Source organism: Cajanus cajan, chromosome 10 (assembly GCF_000230855.2).
Source record: "Cajanus cajan strain Asha chromosome 10, NIPB_CcT2T_4, whole genome shotgun sequence".
NCBI lineage: Eukaryota > Viridiplantae > Streptophyta > Magnoliopsida > Fabales > Fabaceae > Cajanus > Cajanus cajan.
The window spans coordinates 13,149,367-13,170,358 of NC_138526.1; the positions used below are offsets into that span (position 1 = coordinate 13,149,367).

A 20,992-nucleotide genomic window follows, 5' to 3' on the forward strand; every position below is an offset into this window, starting at 1 on the left:
TTTAAATCTATACCTATATATATATATATATATATATATATATATATATATATATATAAAAGGAATATATTAGTTTATAATCGTTTTTCGTCCTCATTTTTCTTTTTGAACAATTTTACCCTTTGGTCTTTAAATAATAAAAATAATATTAGAAACTAACAACTTGTGTAATTATTTAAATAAGTTAACCACCTTTAACTACTCAAATCCTTAATGTTTAATCACCTTTATTATTTAACTTTAATTTTTATTTGATTTTAAATTTTTAAATAAAATATAGAGATATGGTTTCGACTCCACTAATATATATAAATGGAATAGACTAGCAAATTAACACAATTAGACTTTTCTATATTATGCGTTGTAGATACATGGATTTATAACTATTTTTTCGTCTCCACATTTTTTAAACAAGTTTACCTTTAGATCTTTAAATATTAAAAATTAATATTGAAAATTAATCATTCAAATAAGTTAATTATCTCTAACCACTCAAATTCTTAAACACCTTTATTATTTAACCTCAATTTTTATTTTATTTAAAAAATTTAAATAAAATATAGAGACATGAAATGTTTCGATCCCTACTAATATATATATAAATTATGGTGTATATATTTTTGTATGTGTATTATTTTTTTTTAAAATTATATAGAACAAAATTCAATTTTATATTTTGTTATAATTATTTATGATATCAAAATTATATTTTATTTAACTTTTAGAGATTGTTTTAACATCATATCAAATTCAATTTTTATTTATTATAATTATTTATGAATTAAATTTTAATATTTTAAGATAAATATCAATAAATAAAATTGATTTTGTGTAATAATATAAATTATTTATTATTACTTTAAAATATAATTTATATTTAAGAATATCTACTTATTGTAATTTTAAATATAATTTATATATTTAAACATAATACTCATTTATAAACATGTAATTTTAAATTTAATTACATATAATAAATTTAACCTGTATATTGCACATGCTAAATCCTAATTAAAAATAAACTCATATTAAAGATATTTATTAATTATGAATTTTAATTACATAAATTAAAAATTTATTATTCTTTTTATTGCTCATGCCAAAAATATAACATAAGGATTTTAGTTCCCTTTTCAATAATCTTTATTTTTAGTTATGAATAGAGAATGTTTTAAAAGTTTTCTATCAAAGGTGTAAAAAAAAAAAAGAACAGTTTTCTATCGAACTTTTATTTTCTTTTTGCCTAACCTGAAATTATATTTATTTAGGCCAAATTATTTTTTAGTCTCCCAATAATATTAAATCTATAATTTTGATTTCTTTATTTTTAATTTCATAATTTTAGTCTTTAATTTTATGAAATTTATAATTTTAGTTCTCTTGTTAAGTATTGATCTATTGATCATTAAAATTATAATGTTAATAATGATTTATAATTACTTATATGACATGACAATTAATATCTAACAATATTTAGGCTACAATTAATTATTGATTCTTATTTTTATCTCATAAAGTGATAAAATGAAATAAAATTTGATAAAAATAAAAATTAAATATACAAATTAGCTTAAATATCAATTATCGTATCATCTACATAATGTTAGGTCACAATTATTATTATAATTTTAATCATAAATAGATGAACATTCAATGAATAAAATTAAAATTATAGATTTAATAAAATTGAAGACTAAAATTTAAAAAATAAAAATAGAAACACCCGTAAGAAAAACTAAAATTATGAATTTGATATTATTGAAAAATTGAAAATGGAATTTAACCTTTTAAAGAAAAAATGTACTTAAGAATAAATAGAACTTGTAAGTGTTGGCCTTCCTTAAAACAGAAGGAAATAACGAAGTCATTTATAAGATGGCCAAGTAAAAAGTTAAGTTTGCAATACAAAAAGTTGATTAAGTTGCTGAACTATCAGTGATGTCATATCTTGTGTTTTCAACTTTTATATATGATAGTTTTTAACTAACTCTAGGTAGCAAGTACTGTACGTGTTCCTTTCTAATTTGCTTTTAGGTGCTCATGATATGGCATCATTCTATTTTGTTTAGATCTCTAGTACATATATATCCACATAATGATTAATTAATCACTAAATCGTTGTTTAATTGGCGATTGTATATTTTTCAAATTAAGCGGCTGTCAAAACTTTATTAATTTTCTCCTATTACAAGCACCATCACAAAACAGTACATAGTTCACATATAGACAACATAGATATTAGATATACCAATACGTATCTTTCTTTAATATATAAAAGGTTTAGATTATATTTATTATTGAAGCTGGAAACATAGACAAGGAAGGGAAGAGAAATTAAAAACAACATTTTTTTTCAGAAAAAAAAGAGTTTGACACTAGCTCAATCAATTTGTAGGATGAGAATTTTTCTCTTATATATACAATAATTATATAGGTCATATCATTAATTGATGAGATATTTTCCACACACTCTTTATATACTAAAATATTCTAATAAACATTCATAATAAGTAATAAATATATCCAACAATAAATAATCATTAAGATAAACTTTGATACAATTTAAAAAAGTAAATTTTGATCTAAAAAAAATTACTACTCTAAGTGAGATTTCTAACAAAATTGTAGTAAGTAGTAACATAAAAGAAAATAGAGAGAAGAATTCAATGAAACAACTAATGATTGTTGTACCAAATGGTAATACTAAATGCAAGTGTAGAAAACCAACAAACATGTACTTCATTACTAGAGTACCTACCTAATTAGCATCATATCTATGGCAACCTTAGCATTAGTTAAAACCTTTCCTTGCACGTTCCTTTGTTCTGCAACATGCATTCATTGTACAACCATTCAACCATGTACACTCACACCGACACACCCCACACTCTCTACTACTATTTCTCCACTTTTAATAATTCCCTACGCGCATTTACGCTTCCCCCTCTCTCCCTATAAATGCTCATCATCATGCCAAAACACACATTCACAACACAAGTCACAAACCCCACATTAGATCTCATCAAAACAATGTCACCCCCACCATTTTTTTACCTTCTCTTTCTCTTCCTCTTAGCAGCACCATTACTCTTAGCTCAATCTCAATCTCAATCTCAAACTCCACCTTCTACTTCTACTCCTTCTCCTTCTGTTGCATGCAAAGGCACACTATATCCAAAACTATGCCGTTCCATCATCTCAGCCATTCGTTCCTCACCTTCTGACCCTTATGGCTACGGCAAGTTCTCCATAAAACAAAGCCTGAAACAGGCAAGGAAACTAGCCAAGGTGTTTGAGGACTTTCTCCAACGCCACCAATCATCATCATTGAACCATGCTGAGATTGCATCACTTGGTGACTGCAGAGATCTCAACCAACTCAACGTGGATTACTTGGTGTCAATCTCCGAGGAGCTGAAATCTGCTGGCTCATCAGACTCAGAACTTGTTGAGAAAATCGAGAGCTACCTCAGTGCTGTGGCCACGAACCACTACACGTGCTATGATGGGTTGGTTGTGACCAAAAGCAGCATTGCCAATGCTCTTGCCGTGCCACTCAAGGATGTGACGCAGTTGTACAGTGTGTCACTTGGGTTGGTCACTCAGGCTCTTGACAAAAACCTCAAGAGGAATAGGACCCGCAAACATGGTCTTCCCACCAAGGCCTTCAAGGTTAGGCAACCACTTGAGAAGCTCATCAAGGTAATTATCATTCCTTCTTTCTCACTTCTAGTATATACCTATTTTAATGACTACTATTTTGGTTTGGACAAAATTTAATTGGTGCTATACACTTGCATTTAATACATGTTTCACTACTATATATTTATGCATGTTATTAATGAGGTAAAATTTTAACTTTAATTCTAATCACACCCAAAAAACTATGCATGCCTGTCTATAACCTAGATCAATCCCCCACATAATATATATTTGAGTTTTAATTCTATCTTGTAAAATTGGACTATATATACACATATAAACATGATAGTATAAGAGTATACAATAATTTCTTTACTCTAATACCTTTTTTTTTTTCATAAATTCTTTTGTATGTGTTGAAGGTTACGTGAATTTAACTAGTTTTAAAATTAGAAAAAATTGAATTTCACTGAATAATAAAGTACAAAGTTTTAAAAAGAACACGGTAGCTATGGAAGAAGTTAGATCTATTTCCTACTACTTGCGTCACCGACACATCAAAACTTCAAATTATTGGTCTTTATACTGGATATAGAGGTAGGAATGTGAAAAACAAATCCTTACCTGTGTATATTTATGGCTAAAAGATAAATATTGTTAATGAGATGGGTATATAGTACTTGTATATGTAAGTATTTGTTAATATTTAATTATATAATTACATGTTAAATTTGTTTAAATTTATGAGAATGAAATACTTTAATAAATAAATTTAGTTTTAAATTAAAAAATCTTGATTAATAAAATTATGTATAATATTTGAATAATTTAAGTTTTGTCTTTTAAACTATTATTTTTAAAGAAATTATTAAAATAAATAAAAATTATTACTAAAATATTTTTGAAAAATTATTTATTTTTAAATTAAATATCCACAAATATCTTTAGATGCTCACATATACACGGGTACTCGTTTAATGGATATTCATATAGATATGTAGATGAATACGAAGCAAATATTTTTCAAGTAAGACAGGTAGCGAGAGACTATTATTCATATACGTCTTATCTTGTTGATATATATATATATATCAATACAGTTTAGAATAATTAATTGTTTTTATTTGCATGCGAGACGAATTTATGATCTATGGGTTCCGATTTAACGTCCATTAATTGAGTCATTTTTGAGCCAACATTGATTGGTTAAATTTTTTTTATTTAAAGGATTTTAATTGTTTTTTTTTTTGTGAGAATTTGATTATAATTCGCGCATGCTTTTCAGTTAACTATAAACTAAATTCCCATAGTTTTTATTGGTTTATTTGATTTTAGTTTAACCTTTGTCTAGTCCATTTCTTTATCTGCCTTATTAGAAAGAATTTGACTTTTAGTAAGTCTCTTGAAGTATGTCCTCTTCTATTCCAGAATTAATTCTTTTCTTTACTTTTCGGTACATACGGTTTCTTTACTAGCTACTCGGATAGTAAACAAAAATTTCTTCAATTTTTCTTATGTGATGATCACTTTTATATTTCTTAGAACAAGAAAACATACAACTTGATCGATTTAAATTACCATAACATGTTCTCGTGGGCTCTTGTTTCAGTCAAAAGCTTATTCTTTTCGTAAGACAAAATCTTCCTCTAAAGAGATTTCAATAGCTGTTATAAACATTTTGCTGTGTAACAACTTTTGTCTTAAAAGTACCCCATTCGTTGTTCTATATATATCTATTATATATCAACTGATGTTTGATTTTTTAAGATAAATGAACACATGTCATAGAACATTTAATACATGTAAAATATTGTTGTATTTTTACTATAATACCCTTAATTAATATTCGATTACTTTTGAAAAGTCACTATTGTAATAATTGTTAAATATGAATATAAGTGAATCACTATTGTAACAATTGATAAACCACTATTTTGAAATAGATAAAAAAAAAAAAAATTTAAAACTTGTTAAATAGGGATATAGTTGAAAAACTAATTAATATTTTTGATTTGTCAAACATCAATAATTTTTTTTTAAAAAAAAAACTAAAACATTAGTAGATATGAAACCAGAATAATAGTTAACAAACTTTACAATAAAAGTAAAAAACTATTTTGCATGGGAACAAAAAAATTGAGTTTGAGTAGTATGTCTCACACACTTGTATATATATTCCAATTTCCATTCCATACCCTAAACATGATAACTATTTTATATTTGGCATGGGAAAGGGGAGGATAATACTTTTTTTTTTAATTCATACCTTCCCTTTGTATTTCTTCACACCCTTTCAAACATTAATAGACTAATAGGGTAATTTTAATGAGAAATGGCGTAATTAAAGGTCAATCCTCTGTTCTATTTATACAAGACAAAACCCACACAATCTATATTTGACGTCATTATGATATACTTATCTAGTATCGTATCACATGGAGTGAAAAATTCAACTTACATAAACTCAAACATTTGACTTATCTAGTTTCAACTTCTAAGACGAACTTTTTTAGTTTAAAATGCAATGATAGTTTAAGTCAATCACATGCTTGATGCTTACATGGGTTGAGCACAGGTCAAACTAGTACGCTCTGTTTTCCTCTGTTTTTAACGTGAATTCCTTGACATATGTATAACAACTTCATGATCAGTCACGTGGATTCTTGATCGTTTATGCCATTGGCACCACATCATGCACGTGTTATCGAACTTTTATTTGCTACATACCATTATATGTATCATGTATCAACGTGAACTTGTCTTTATTTTGCTCATCAATTCATGAGAAAAGATTCTAGTTGTTACAAAGTTTCATAAATGATAAAAAATTTGCTCATCAATTCATGAGAAAGTTTGTTCATGCAACCAAAATCTCACATCATTCGAATAAGAGAATGAATATAGATTTATATACACACAATTGTCTTCATTGATAAGATATATTTTGAGTGATAACTAAAAACAAAAGTATGAAAGTGTAAACTCAAAATGAACAATATTTCTTCAATGTGGAGACATCTGTGTGTATGGTGGACAACAATATAACATGTTTCATGACAATTTTTAAAACCATAAACATTTAAGATTAATTTCAATTATTGTCACAACTTTCATATCAAGCTTGCTTAGAAAAAATTCTGCCACTCTCCATTACTTAGCTACCTTATATTAATAAGGAACTTGAAAACAAAATTTTCCGAAGGTATGCTCAATAATATCAATAATAAAAATATCAGAAAGAAAATGGAACATTTCATATGTATCATGAACTTCCTATGTCTGGCAAACAATTATGAATGTTACAGCCTACAAAATACATAATATATAAATCGATCATATGGCCTTAGTATTTGGCAAGAAACAATGAAGTTGTGTTGTAATAATTTATGCATGAATTTACTCTTGGTGTTACTTAATCATAGTTAAATTTGATTATACATATTAAATGCATAAAAGTGTTCGCTGAAAGGCTAAAATTGAAATATTATTTTGTTGCAGCTTCTTCGCACAAAGTACAGTTGCTCCAAATCCAATTGTACAAGACCTGAAAGGATTCTTAAGGAAAGCGGAAGCCAAGGAATTTTATTACACGACTTTGTGATTGTGAGCCATTATGGAATAGACAACTACACCTCCATTGGAGAGGCTATTGCTGCTGCACCCAATAACACAAAGCCTGAAGATGGCTATTTTCTTGTCTATGTTAGAGAGGGATACTATGAGGAATATGTAGTTATTCCCAAAGAAAAGAAGAATATATTGCTAGTGGGAGATGGTATTAACAAGACTATCATCACAGGGAACCATAGTGTCATAGATGGTTGGACAACTTTCAATTCTTCCACCTTTGGTAAGTCCTTTATGCTTTCCAACTCTCCTCATTTGCAAACAAGTCAAGTGTTATTAAAAAAAACTATTCCTGAGATTTTCACTTACACCAAAAAAATTTGCATTAGTAATATGTTAACATTAATTATATTTTTGCAGATTTTTCTGCTAAATAATTTATTAGCGGGTTAAAATGTAGAGTAAATAGTCTTTGCGCAAACAATGTAAAAGGGTTTTATATTATCATTCCATCACAAATTATCATGTATAGTAAGTTTATTGACTTTTACAGTAATTATTCTAAAAGTCATTGATAATAATTTCTGATTATTTGACTATGCAGCTTTTTTTATTTTTTATTTTTTTATTTTTTTTATTTACATTGATACCGCATAAAAATAAAGCTTTACTTATTCTTGTGTTATAATAGTATAGGGATCTTTCTAGTCAGTTACATTAACAACTTCCCTTTTTATACTAAATTTGCTGAATCAATGCTATATTTGGTTGTGTTGTAGCTGTTGCTGGAGAAAGATTTACAGCAGTGGATGTCACATTTAGAAACACAGCTGGACCTGAAAAGCACCAAGCAGTGGCAGTGAGGAACAATGCTGACCTCTCCACATTCTACCGTTGCAGCTTTGAAGGATACCAAGACACACTCTATGTTCACTCTTTGAGGCAATTCTATAGGGAATGTGACATCTATGGCACTGTGGACTTCATTTTCGGCAACGCAGCAGTGGTCTTCCAAGACTGTAACATCTATGCCAGAAAACCATTGCCAAACCAGAAGAATGCTGTGACAGCACAAGGAAGAACTGATCCGAATCAAAACACTGGCATTTCAATCCAAAACTGCACAATTGATGCTGCACCAGACTTGGCAGCAAGCTTGAATTCGACGCCGAGTTACTTAGGCCGGCCGTGGAAGGTGTATTCAAGGACTGTCTATCTGCAGTCATACATTGGAGATGTAATTCATCCTGCTGGATGGCTAGAGTGGAATGGTACAGTTGGGTTAGACACCCTCTTTTATGGTGAGTTCAACAACTATGGACCTGGTTCTAACACAAGCAATAGAGTACAATGGCCTGGTTACTTTCTGTTGAATGCTACTCAAGCTTGGAACTTTACTGTCCTTAATTTTACTCTAGGAAATACATGGCTTCCTGACACAGATATTCCTTACACTGAAGGACTACTGAGATAGACAACTGAAAGTTTAGATTGAAAAAATAAATTTGATTCATTATTTGTTAGATGTAATGTAACTATATGGTTTTCCTTCTAAGCATCCAAAAGGGATGAGAGGCATAAATGTTCTGATGAAAATTCAAGTCTTAATAAGAATATGTACAAGTTATCTGAAATAATATTTTGGAAAGCATTTAGGAAAGTTGGTTTACAATGATTCTTATATTCTAATGTATCCTTTATTTTACTTCTAGATGAGTGTAGAGTTGCATGCTTGTCTCCAACAATAACGACAGCAGCAGTAATAGTCTTATCCTACTAAGTGAACTCGGCTACATGGATTACTTGATGGTGACATAGTTAGACTCGGTTAAAACCAATTCTTAAGAATATTATTCACCAGAAGATTCCTTTTACTCACCAATCACCATGATTGTCTCCAAGGGAAAGAAACTTGAGAGAAAGAGACACAGAATGTTGAAAACATGGTATTAAGGGAAATAATTAGTCAAATTAAATGAATTATTATACGATGTCAAATTAATAATACAAATCAAGAAGAGCATGGGAAAGGAAAAACTAACAAAAAGTACAAACAATTTTGACAAAGGGATCAATGCAAATTGAATATTATGGTTATTGAATGTCACAGATCAGACTTAAATGGGGCACCTGATGCAGAAATCCATCTGTCTCCTTGTAGAAAAGCCTTGATAGTAAATTTTGTGGCTTGTTTACTGGTAATGTTTCTCAAACCCTTCCACTTGACCCTATTCTTTGTTGAAGCACCTGGTCCAACATTCTGAAATTCTGCATAGAAAATGGTGTCTGGTGCTGAGTTCCCTGTCCATGGTAACCAGCCATTGGAGTTCACAAAACCTTCCATTCTGGATCTCATGTACACTGTGGTTGAGTAATTCTTCCAGGGTCTTCCAAGATAAGTCTGGACAGAACTCAAGTTTCCAAAGGGTGAAATGTTGCAATATTGAATGGAGATGCCAGTTTTCATGTTAGGGTCAAATTTTCCCTGAGCTGTGATTGTGTTCTGCTGGCCATGCATAGGTAACTTTGGCCTAATATTACAGTTTTGGATCACAACTGCAGAATTTCCAAAAATGAAATCAACTGTGCCATAAATGTTGCATTCTCTGTAGAATTGGCGGTTGGAATGAGCATAGAGAGTGTCCTGATATGCATCAATGTGACACCTATAGTAAACTGCTTGATCAGCACTTGTCATTAGTGCCACTGCTTGATGCTTCTGTGGACCAGCTGTGTTGCGAAAACCCATATCTCTAGCTATGAAATTCCTTCCAAATACAGCTGATTGCACCCCAACAATTCAAAGAGAAAATATTTGCCAGTTAACCAAACTGTGTTATGAAAAGATACACATTAAATTTTTAGTCTAAGTAGTTTAAGAGTTTAACTTTCATGCTATGTTAATTTATATTATCTACCAATCAGGAAAGTGTTACTTTTAAGATGTTATTACAAAATAACAAAGTTAACGTACATAACAACCTGTGATTTGAAGACAGAATAAAAAGATTTTACATGATCAAGGCATTCTAATTTAACACTTAGTTTAAATATTTTTTTAGTCACTATTGTTTTTCTCAATTATGATTGTGGTCATTATACTTTAAAGGCTTTGTTTTGAGTCCCTATAGTTTCTTGGTTCCTTCCATGGTGTGTACATTTAGGATTTGGTTCCAACATCAGGGATCAATTCCTTGACAAAAATAAACTGTATGGACTAAAACAAAATTCAGAGAAAATTTATAGGGACAAAAAATGTATCTAAACACAAACTGAATGAATATAATTACGTACCAAATGTTGCTGTTGAAAATGTTGGTGTGCCATCCACAAAGTTACGCCTTCCAGACACAATAGTAGAAGTCATACCATCACCAATAATCATCACATTCCATTTGGTCTTCTCTACCCTCACATTTTCATAGTAAACCCCTCTCTTCACATAGATCACAGTTCTCTTGTCACTCTTATCAGGGACATGTCTAAGTGCATCAGAAATCTTCTTATATTTCCCACTGCCATCTTTGGCCACAACAATGTTAGCTTTTTTCTTCAAATCCTCTATTAGAAGCAGCTTCCTATCTTTTGGATGAAGCCATTCTGGTGCTTCATTCTGATGAGGTAAATTCAATAATCGCCGCAAGTTCAGTGTGGTTGCAGCCTTGTTGATCCAGGTGATGATGGCTAGACTGTTGCTTGTGAACTGTGTAGAGTTTTTAAGATAGCTTACTACTCTTGACTTAAGTGCTACTTTTTCATTTTCGAAGCCTTCAATGCAAGTGTGCTGATATGTACCTATTTAAGCACACAAAAAAACAGATTATAAAGTTATTATCAAGTAAAACTAAAAGGGTCACAAGAGTGCACCCTAGCTCCGAGTAGTCTAATTCGGTGATTTTACGATGAAATCTGATTGGAGTAGTTCTAGTTGCTTGTTTTTCTCTCTAGGTCAACCAAATAGGCTAGCTACACTGTGCATGCTCCAACTCCAGTAACATGATTACACGAGTAAAAAGATAGGATGAAAAGTGGAACAAAATAAATTTATAGTATGACCAAAAATTAAAACAAAAATTGTTTTTTTTCATGTTAGATGATCAAGCTGCTGAAACTGAAGAATAACCAAAAATGGATCAAAGGCTCTTGATAACAAGTTAGATTCTATTTTGAAACTACATTTAAGTTGGGCAATGTTTTAAAACCAATTCACATTAAGAAAAGTTGGTCAAGGCAATACTTTAAAACCATTTAACATTAAGAAAAACTGATTAGTAATTAATAAAGAGTCTATATAGATATAGTTTAGATGAGTTTTTTATTTTTTTTTTTTTATTTCTCTACTAAAAATAAAGAATTTATTTTTAAAAATAAAAAATCCTTAAAAGTAATTCTAAACTTGTATCTAAATATACTCTAATGAAGACTATGTTTTAAAACAAATAGATGAAAGTTACTCAGCAAATAAGTCAGGTGATGTGTACCATTCCTACATTTCATTACTCATTTTTTGTACACCACCCTTTCACCCTCACCTTTTATGGTAAAAAGGAGGAGTGATAAACTAAAACCCAAATTCGAATTACTCTCTTCATTTCACCATGAAATAAAAAGGTGTTTGAATAGTATAAACAAAAGGGGTGTGAATGTGTGATGTATCTGTATAAATTATGACTATAATATGCTTATAATTAATATATGGTACCTGCAGCACTTATCCACGTTTGAAGATCCTCAAAAACATCAAGAAGTGAAGAGTTTTCCCCGGATGTCAAAGAGCTATTCAGATGATCAAGTGCAAGACCCAAAAGCTCCCTACAATTTTTCAAAGCCTCCTTATTCCTGCCACCCTTCAACCCTTTGAAAACACCATGATCATGATCACTGAAATAATCAACAGCTTTGGACACTTCAGATAATGCCACCTTCATTGACAACATGAACAGCTCCTCAGGCCGAACCTGCCCCGAGTCCACAACAGAACCAAGGCTGCTATAGCACGAGTCCTTGTACAATGTCACATCACAAACAGCCTTCACCGAATTGCTCACAGATTGAGCATCACTGACACCTTGTGAGGTGTCACGAGTGGTGCTAACAATGCCAAATACTGCAGCAAACACAACACCTGCTAGCACTATTGAGGACAAGCTTATGATTGTGATTCTCTTTCGGGTTTTTCTCCTTGCCTCCAACACCATTTGCTCGTGCTCATCAACTTTCCCGTAGGATCTGAAGGGATACATGCTCAAGGCTTGTGCTACTTTGTGTCCTCAAGATTGTTGAAGCAGGAATGGGAAGTAACAAGTTTTTGAAAGAATATATACACAATGGTACACACATAATATTGGAAAAAATCCAACTCCTACGTCGACTAGAGATTAGGCAATTAAATAGTATACAAGTAGAAAGCAACCCTCACCTTACTAACCAGTTTTGTAGGGTTGAGTTAGGCTTAATCCACTATTCTAAAATGGTATTAGAGTTGTCCTAGATTCATAAAAATAGGTCACATTCTATTCATTCATACATGGGCATGAGGGGTGTATTCAAGTCCCGTCAAATAAAATAAAAAGGGCACATACCGTTTATTGATACATGCATCATGGGTATGAGGGGTGTATTCAAGTCGCCAATCCTAAATCATTAAAAAAAGAGTCACCTACACTAAAGATTGAGCAATTAAATAGTATATAAGTAGAAAGCAACCCTCATCTTACTAGCCAGTTTTGTAAGATTGAGTTAGATTTAATCCACTATTCTAAGACATAATAATATATATATATCTATATGATACATTAACATTTTTTGTTTTGTTTTGTGTTTGTAAGGGTATTGCCACCTTACAATTAAATGGATCAAATTTTTTTTTTAATTTTTTTTTAAGTATTGTAACTGTTCTTGATACTAAAGATTTTAATCCGCAGCAAAGATTGAATATTGGATTTTCTGTAAAAAAAAAAAATTAGGTTGTCGATGATGGTTATCATAAATAAATTGACATTGGACACTTATATGTTAGTGTAAGGAAGAGTTTGGTAGCACGCGACACAATTTATACGTGCAAGGCACTAATAACTCAATGTTGTATTTATGTTTAAATGGAGTGCATGACATGTTAGAGCGTGTTGCATCGTAACTGGTTGACCACCAGTTTCATTTTTTTATTTTATTTTTAGTTTAAGTTATACATGTGTGTGTGGCACCTCGTTAATTAAAAATGATTCAAGGAGTTTTACATATTTGTTTTTCGAATATTGAAATAATTTTGAAAAACTTAAAATGTGCATATTTTAAAGTTGCAAGAAGAAAAAAAGTAATTCAAACCTTCATTATAACACTTGGAATAAAAAGAGATAGCTTTTATTTTTAATTCTAATCTGTCTTCATTTCATCATTCTTTTTAATTTATAAAAATATATTATATTTGATTACAGTAATAATTGATTTTATTATAATAACAGGAGTATATTTTTGATTGAATTAATCAATTAAATTATTAATAAGTTTTAATCTTACATTAAATGGTAATCAATTTATTAAACTTCATAGAATTTTTTTTAATAATTGTGTTAACCTTTTCTTTTGTTTATTATCATGAAAAGTTACTTCATGCCTTCGTACGTAGTGTTTTCCTTGAATACACACATGTTAATGGGAGTCCTATGCAGTTACAGTTAGTTTTAAAGAAAATTTTTATACAAAATGATTTTTCTATCATTTATTTATTATTATCATGCATTTCATACAACTTTATAAAAGGTTAAAATTGTCAAAAATAAAATAATATGTACACTAAAATAAAAAAATTGCCTTTATATATATGTGACAAAATGTGTGTGTATTATACACACACATAAGGAGAGATCTACTTGATAAACTTGCTTCATTCAATAATTTATATTTTATGTCAAATTTTAAGAACGAATTGTTGAATGAAAAATTCTTAATGTATAGATCAAATTTTTAAATTTTTAAAAAATTTAAAAAACATGTGGTACTTCTAGGGGTGGGTAGATAGACCTGAGTTCGCAAACAGGTCCGTAAGCCCGCAGATTTCGCAGATAACGAACCCATTTTTTTGCAAATTTGTATGACTATGTTTAATTTTTGAGCCCAGCCCGTGTCCGCGGACTTGGCAGATTTAATCTGCGGACTCGCGGGCTAGTCCGTGGACTTCATTAATTAATATTTTTAAATATTTCAATTTTAATATTAAGTTGTATATTTAATTTTTTAAATTATTATGACATTAAAATTATGTTTAGTTGGTATGCATTTGTCATTTGAATTATTTTTATGACATTTTGATGCTTTTATTATTGAAAGTTTGGTACTATTATTTAAATATTTGTAATTATTTTTATTTTAATATTTTAAACCATTTTAACTATTGATAAATTTTAGTATGATAAAATTTAGCTTATAAATAAAAAAAATATTTTTTTCTTCTAATATTATGTATTTTTATTTTTTAAAAATTTATTTTTTTTAACCATTATTTAGGCCCGCGAACCGGTCCTTTATCCGTGAATTTTGGTGGGCTGGATACGGACTTAAAAAACAAGTCCATTTATTTTATCGACCGGACTTATCCAGCCCATATAAAACGCGAGTTTTACGGATCAGACCTTAAACGGGTCGGACTGGTTCGTATACCCACCCCTAGGTGCTTCGTTGTCTAAAATCAAATAAACATATAAAATGTTTTTATGATTATTTATCAATTTGAATTAATAAAACAAAGTATCAAATAAATTTCAAACTTTTTAATTAAAAATTTATAGACTTGATCTATGCATTAAAAACTCTTAAATTAACAATTGGATTATATATATATATATATATATATATATAGAGAGAGAGAGAGAGAGAGAGAGTAAGAATACACATTAAGAACTTTTAATTTAATGGTTGGATTATTGAAATTTGATATAGAACATGAGTTATTTAGTAGAACAAGTCTACAAAGATTTTTTCTTGAAGTGAGTGAATCTCTCATCTCTCTATGTGCGTGCATACACACACACATATACATACATACATACAAACACACACACACACATATGTATATACATATATACATACATACATACACATATTTTATATGAGTCAAGATCTATTGACATTAAGTGTTAGTATAAAAACTTACACCAAATCTTACATCGTCAATAATTTAAATTTGAATGATCTAATCGTTGAATTATGTGTATGATATTATACTTATGATCATATATATATATATATATATATATATATATATATATATATATATATATATATATATTATAAGTCAAAATTTGTTAACATCAGGTATAAGTCTAAAAACTTACATCAAATCTTATATCTTCAATAACTTTTCTTTCATATATGCATGTTTATATCATGTGCTGATATATGTTGTTTGACATTGATAGTTGTGTTTTAGTTGTCAATAGACCTTTGAGGATTTAAGAATCCTTGAAAGTTAGGTTGTTGTCATGAGTCATTGGACTTGAATTCAAGTTTGATCAAGAAGGGTGAGAAGTATATAAAGGTTTCTAGAAATTGAAACTTTATAAGTTCATTTTCAAAAATCTTAGAGATGGGAGTTCTAAGACTAGGAAGAACATCTCTACATTGGATCCCTTTTGAAGCATCTTTACCTTTCTCTAAAGTTGAGATCAAGTCTCAAAAGTTGGTTCAAGCCTTATGGTGCTTGGATTTTGAGGAGAGAATCCAACCCTAGAAGGTTTGGTGTTTTACTTCTTCCCCTTTTATTTTAGTTTCTGGTAAGTTGTTTGAAGTAAGGAAAACTTGTTGTTTGATTCTTTAAAGTTGTATATTTTTTTTATTCACCCATTTGTGACTTATATGTTGAGTTTGAACGTGTGCTGAAAGTTGGTGTTTTTTTTCTGTTGTTGAACCAAAAACTTAAAGTTGTTGATTCTTGACTTTTAGAGGTGTTGAGAATTCCGTTGAAACACTTTTGTTAATATTTGTAAATTTGTTTAATTCTATCAACGGTCTCAAACACGGCAAGTATACCGGCCGTTCAAGTAGTAAAAATATCGTATCCACAGGGATTAGAAGGTAAAATAAGCATTTATTGACTATTCGTGACTAAAGAATAATTCCAATTTATAATTTGTCATGTAAATGTGAGATGAAGAGCATGACTATTGGAATGTTAAAACTATAAAGAGATTAGTTTTAGAATGGGAAAGAGTAGAAATGGGATAATGGTATTGTGAGGCTGTGGGGGTCAGATTTCACCGAACGTAACACTAATGTATCCTTAATCTCTTGTTAAATTCATTGCTTAGTCAACCCAATAGTTTACTCAAACCTAATCCCTTAGAGCAAGAGCCTAGGTGCGGATATTGAATATCAATCCCTTGAGTACCCAATACCTACACCCGCATTACGGGCTAGGGTTTAAGACTACTAATGGGTCAAGCTCTATCCCTAGATACAATCTCCACTAGGCATATGTTCCAGAACTAATTTCAAAGGTATTTCCCAATACTCAATGGAACCTTAAATCATGCAAAGGGTGATCAATCCAAAGCAAGCATTAAGCAAAGAAACAAACACAACAATGAATGAAACAACAAATATATATATCATTGAAAACGTAAGGATTACAATAGAGTATGTTGGCTACATCTAACCCCACAAAATGGGTGAAACCACTCAACAAAGAGGGCAAATACAAAATAGAGATGGAAGAGGAAGTGAAGAACCGAAGGAAAGATCCGCACACGGACGATCCCAAGCCCTGGGAATCCCTTCCGCAGCTCCTGGAGGTGCCCAATGTGAGAATGGGGGTTTCTCCCCCGAAAATGGCTTCAAATACGAGCTTGGGGAGTCAGATTAGGGTTTCGCGCCCGGCGCATAAGTCTTCGCGCCCGGCGCGGGGCCTTCCAGATACTCTCTGCCTTAGGACAAGCCCGGCGCAATTCACATTACGCCCGGCGCAATGGCTCCCAGAGGTGAGATACTCTGTTTTGCTCGCCTGGCGCGGATCACCTTGCGCCCGGCGCAGAACCTCTTCTCTGCTCCTTAGCTTCTTAGGTTTCCAATCCTAAGAGTCTTCAATCCTCAAGTCCCTAGCTCAATCCTGCACAAAAAATGAGGTGTATTAAGGTATTGTTAGCTAAATTTGGGTTAGTTATATCTGCACACAAAAAGAACCAAAAAGAGAACAATTATATTGCAATGGTTCAAAGGATGAGTGGAATTTGTTCAATAAGTCTCATCCAAAAAGAGGTAAAATTGAGACTTAACAACTCCCCCAAACTTAGAACCTTGCTTGTCCTCAAGCAAAAGGTAATTAATCTAGCAGATAACAAACAATGCAAGTGAGTCAATTTCTACATCCTAGTTCACTTGTATCTTCTTTTCGCAAGCATGAACCTCAGATGAATTTCCAATCACAATTATTGCAATAGAACATGACAAGGTGCAAACAAAGGTTTCAAAAGAGATCAAAGAGCTGAGAAGAGTAATGACTATCTGTGTATGCATCCTCACTAGGAAAATGTTTCTCTCTATGCACACTAGTGTATCAGGGTGAGTGTTTCTCTCTAGTCTACTACTCACGCCACATGATTCAACTTTGCTCTTCGTTTCCAAATGAAACCAGTGGTAAAACAAATGCAGACACTTATCACAAGGTCTTTATTAGGGCAATCTGGGTCAAGCAGGGTCAAGCGGTAGCAGTTTTATGGTTTTTCAAGGATTGAAGGTGCTATAGCTTAAGAGAGCAAATAAGATTTTTCAATGATGTCCCTCTCCATACCCCATTACAACAATTAAGCACATGCCCCTAACCGGATCCAAGCCATTAGCCTTTATGAGATGCATATTTACATTTTTGCATCTTAATATTTTTGTTTTTGTTTTGCTTTGTTTTTCTCTTTTTTTTTTCTTTTTTTTTTTATTTATTTATTTTGTTTTGTAATGGCTGACCACATACTTTCTTCTTCCCAAAATTTCCCATTCTTCAACTCCCCCAAACTTATTTGATGTCATCAGTTTGCTCTCTTAACCAAAGCAAGGGTTATGGTTAATTTTTCATGGTTTGGGACAAGTGGAAGGTGTGGTGTTTAGGCTTAGAAAGGTATGGGTCAAGTGAAGAGTGGAGATGGCTTTTTGGCTTAGATGGTTAACAAAAGATGGAAATGTGAATGCCTTGATCATATAAGTGCACAACATAAGCACACCACCAGGGAAACTCAAGCAAAGTCTATCATGCAACCTAAGCGTAGTTCACTCATAGGTATTTAGGCTCAAACCTCATCCGGCTATGCATCCACAAACTATCAAACTCAGCTCAGTTCTATGATCAACATTGAAACCCGTATGCAACTAGTCATGAACTAAAGATCTAATGTGACTTGAAAATGTCTAAGGTACACACACCATAAACATCAAGCAAACTATAATCCAGAATCGACCACAAGCAAAACAAGTATCAACAAGATTAAAAACCATGCTAAGGCAGACTATTCACAAAAAGAACCAACAGAGTAATCACCAAAAGAGATAGATATAAAAATAGTTAAAATACTGAAAATAAAAGACAGAAAAATAAATTGCAAGAAACAAAGGCAAACTAAGGTGAGCTCCATCTGCTTCCATCTATGGGGTCTGGTCATCATCATCTTTAGGGGTTGCTCCACCATCAACGGCTCCGTCTGCATCAGCAGCTCCACTCCCCCAAACTTAGGAGCCTGGTCCCCAGGCCAACCAGTATATGCCTGAAAGTCCTAGAAACCAAGAGTGGTCGCGGAGTATAAGCATGAAAAAGAATGGTGAGCACAAAAATGTATACATAGTGATGACCATGCAGTTATAACCAAGATGAAGAACATCCTTAGACCAAAATTAAGCACAACAAACAAACACAAAGAAGCATGATTGAAAATAGATAAACATGGGGTATCAGGAGAGTGCGCGCCGGGCGCGACACAGGCGCGCCGGACTTGTTATCAGTAAAAAAATAATAGAGGTTTCAACTCTGATATCGCGCCGGGCGTGACTGATGTCGCGCTGAGCGCAATTCCAATTGTGCCCGGCGTGGTGGTTCCAGAGACCATAATTCGAGTCTTGCGCTGGGCGCGAGGTAAATCGCGCCGGGCGCGTAACCCTGATATGGTCAGTTTTGCCTAAATTTGCTTTGAAAGGAGGCCTTATTTCCACCTAGATACAGAGTTACCTCTTCCTCACACTCCCAACAAGATGTACCCTATATTTACCCACTCAAGCATGATTCTAACAATCAACATCTAACACAAAACAATACATACCACAAACCAACATATAACACAAACAACGTGTACACAAAACAATCATGCATAACAAACATTAACACTAAAATCTACAACAGAATGAAAGGACAAACACATAAACAAAGTCAGATCTCTGGGTTGCCTCCCAGGAAGCGCTTGTTTACTGTCCCGAGCCTGACGGTGACCAACTTGAAGTGCTCTGATTCTCCTTCTCCTCTTGTTGCTCTTGTTCCTTTTTGCCCCGTGTGCAATCTCATGATTGCTCAACAATGACTCAGAAGGATTGGTGAATCCAATTTGAGCAGTACCTTGCATACAAGAGAAAGCTGAAGACTAGAGTACACAGGTTAGCTTCAACAATTCATTACCAACACACAAATAAAAATAACAATAAAAACAAAGAATAAGTCACAAATAGCTACAAATACTAAATCGCCATTCTAATCCCCGGCAACGGCGCCAAAAACTTGTTGAGAATTCCGTTGAAACACTTTTGTTAATATTTGTAAATTTGTTTAATTCTATCAACGGTCTCAAACACGGCAAGTATACCGGCCGTTCAAGTAGTAAAAATATCGTATCCACAGGGATTAGAAGGTAAAATAAGCATTTATTGACTATTCGTGACTAAAGAATAATTCCAATTTATAATTTGTCATGTAAATGTGAGATGAAGAGCATGACTATTGGAATGTTAAAACTATAAAGAGATTAGTTTTAGAATGGGAAAGAGTAGAAATGGGATAATGGTATTGTGAGGCTGTGGGGGTCAGATTTCACCGAACGTAACACTAATGTATCCTTAATCTCTTGTTAAATTCATTGCTTAGTCAACCCAAGAGTTTACTCAAACCTAATCCCTTAGAGAAAGAGCCTAGGTGCGGATATTGAATATCAATCCCTTGAGTACCCAATATCTACACCCGCATTACGGGCTAGGGTTTAAGACTACTAATGGGTCAAGCTCTATCCCTAGATACAATCACCACTAGGCATATGTTTCAGAACTAGTTTCAAAGGTTATTTTCCAATACCCATGGAACCTTAAATCATGCAAAGGGTGATCAATCCAAAGCAAGCATTAAGAATAGAAACAAACACAACAAAGAATAAAACAACATGTATATATATCATTAAAACCGTAAAGATTACAATAGAGTACGTTGGTTACATCTAACCCCACAAAATGGGTGAAACCACTCAACAAAGAGGGCAAATACAAAATAGAGATGGAAGAGGAAGTGAAGAACCGAAGGAAAGATCCGCACACGGACGATCCCAAGCCCTGGGAATCCCTTCCGCAGCTCCTAGAGGCGCCCAATGTGAGAATGGGGGTTTCTCCCCCGAAAATGGCTTCAAATACGAGCTTGGGGAGTCAGATTAGGGTTTCGCGCCCGGCGCATAAGTCTTCGCGCCCGGCGCGGGGCCTTCCAGATACTCTCTGCCTTAGGACAAGCCCGGCGCAATTCACATTACGCCCGGCGCAATGGCTCCCAGAGGTGAGATACTCT

At 32.2% G+C, this 20,992-nt stretch overlaps 2 protein-coding genes across 2 annotated transcripts; one reads left to right on the forward strand and one right to left on the reverse strand.

The window, feature by feature from the left end:
• The first annotated feature begins 2,897 nt into the window (after positions 1-2,897).
• Positions 2,898-8,881, forward strand: LOC109806585 (putative pectinesterase/pectinesterase inhibitor 47). Its single transcript, XM_020369038.3, has 3 exons — positions 2,898-3,702; positions 7,141-7,492; positions 7,989-8,881. The coding sequence occupies exons 1-3, from the start codon at positions 2,959-2,961 to the stop codon at positions 8,681-8,683; spliced, it is 1,791 nt and encodes a 596-aa protein (XP_020224627.3). The 5' UTR covers positions 2,898-2,958; the 3' UTR covers positions 8,684-8,881.
• Positions 8,882-8,932: 51 nt separating this feature from the next.
• Positions 8,933-12,452, reverse strand: LOC109805510 (putative pectinesterase/pectinesterase inhibitor 24). The gene is made up of 3 exons (XM_020367598.3): positions 11,912-12,452; positions 10,504-11,004; positions 8,933-9,990 (listed from the first exon to the last, which is right to left on the reverse strand). The coding sequence occupies exons 1-3, from the start codon at positions 12,450-12,452 to the stop codon at positions 9,314-9,316; spliced, it is 1,719 nt and encodes a 572-aa protein (XP_020223187.2). The 3' UTR covers positions 8,933-9,313.
• Positions 12,453-20,992: the final 8,540 nt, after the last annotated feature.

Bases quoted from the DNA above. Each gene is read 5' to 3' on its own strand.
- LOC109805510 (XM_020367598.3), bottom strand. From the start codon at position 12,452: ATGTATCCCTTCAGATCCTACGGGAAAGTTGATGAGCACGAGCAAATG. The intron at 11,005-11,911 runs GTACCATATATT...GTGCTTAAATAG, and splicing joins AACGTGGATAAGTGCTGCAG to GTACATATCAGCACACTTGC. The intron at 9,991-10,503 runs GTACGTAATTAT...GGGTGCAATCAG, and splicing joins ATTTTCAACAGCAACATTTG to CTGTATTTGGAAGGAATTTC.
- LOC109806585 (XM_020369038.3), top strand. From the start codon at position 2,959: ATGCTCATCATCATGCCAAAACACACATTCACAACACAAGTCACAAAC. The intron at 3,703-7,140 runs GTAATTATCATT...ATTTTGTTGCAG, and splicing joins CACTTGAGAAGCTCATCAAG to CTTCTTCGCACAAAGTACAG. The intron at 7,493-7,988 runs GTAAGTCCTTTA...GTTGTGTTGTAG, and splicing joins TTTCAATTCTTCCACCTTTG to CTGTTGCTGGAGAAAGATTT.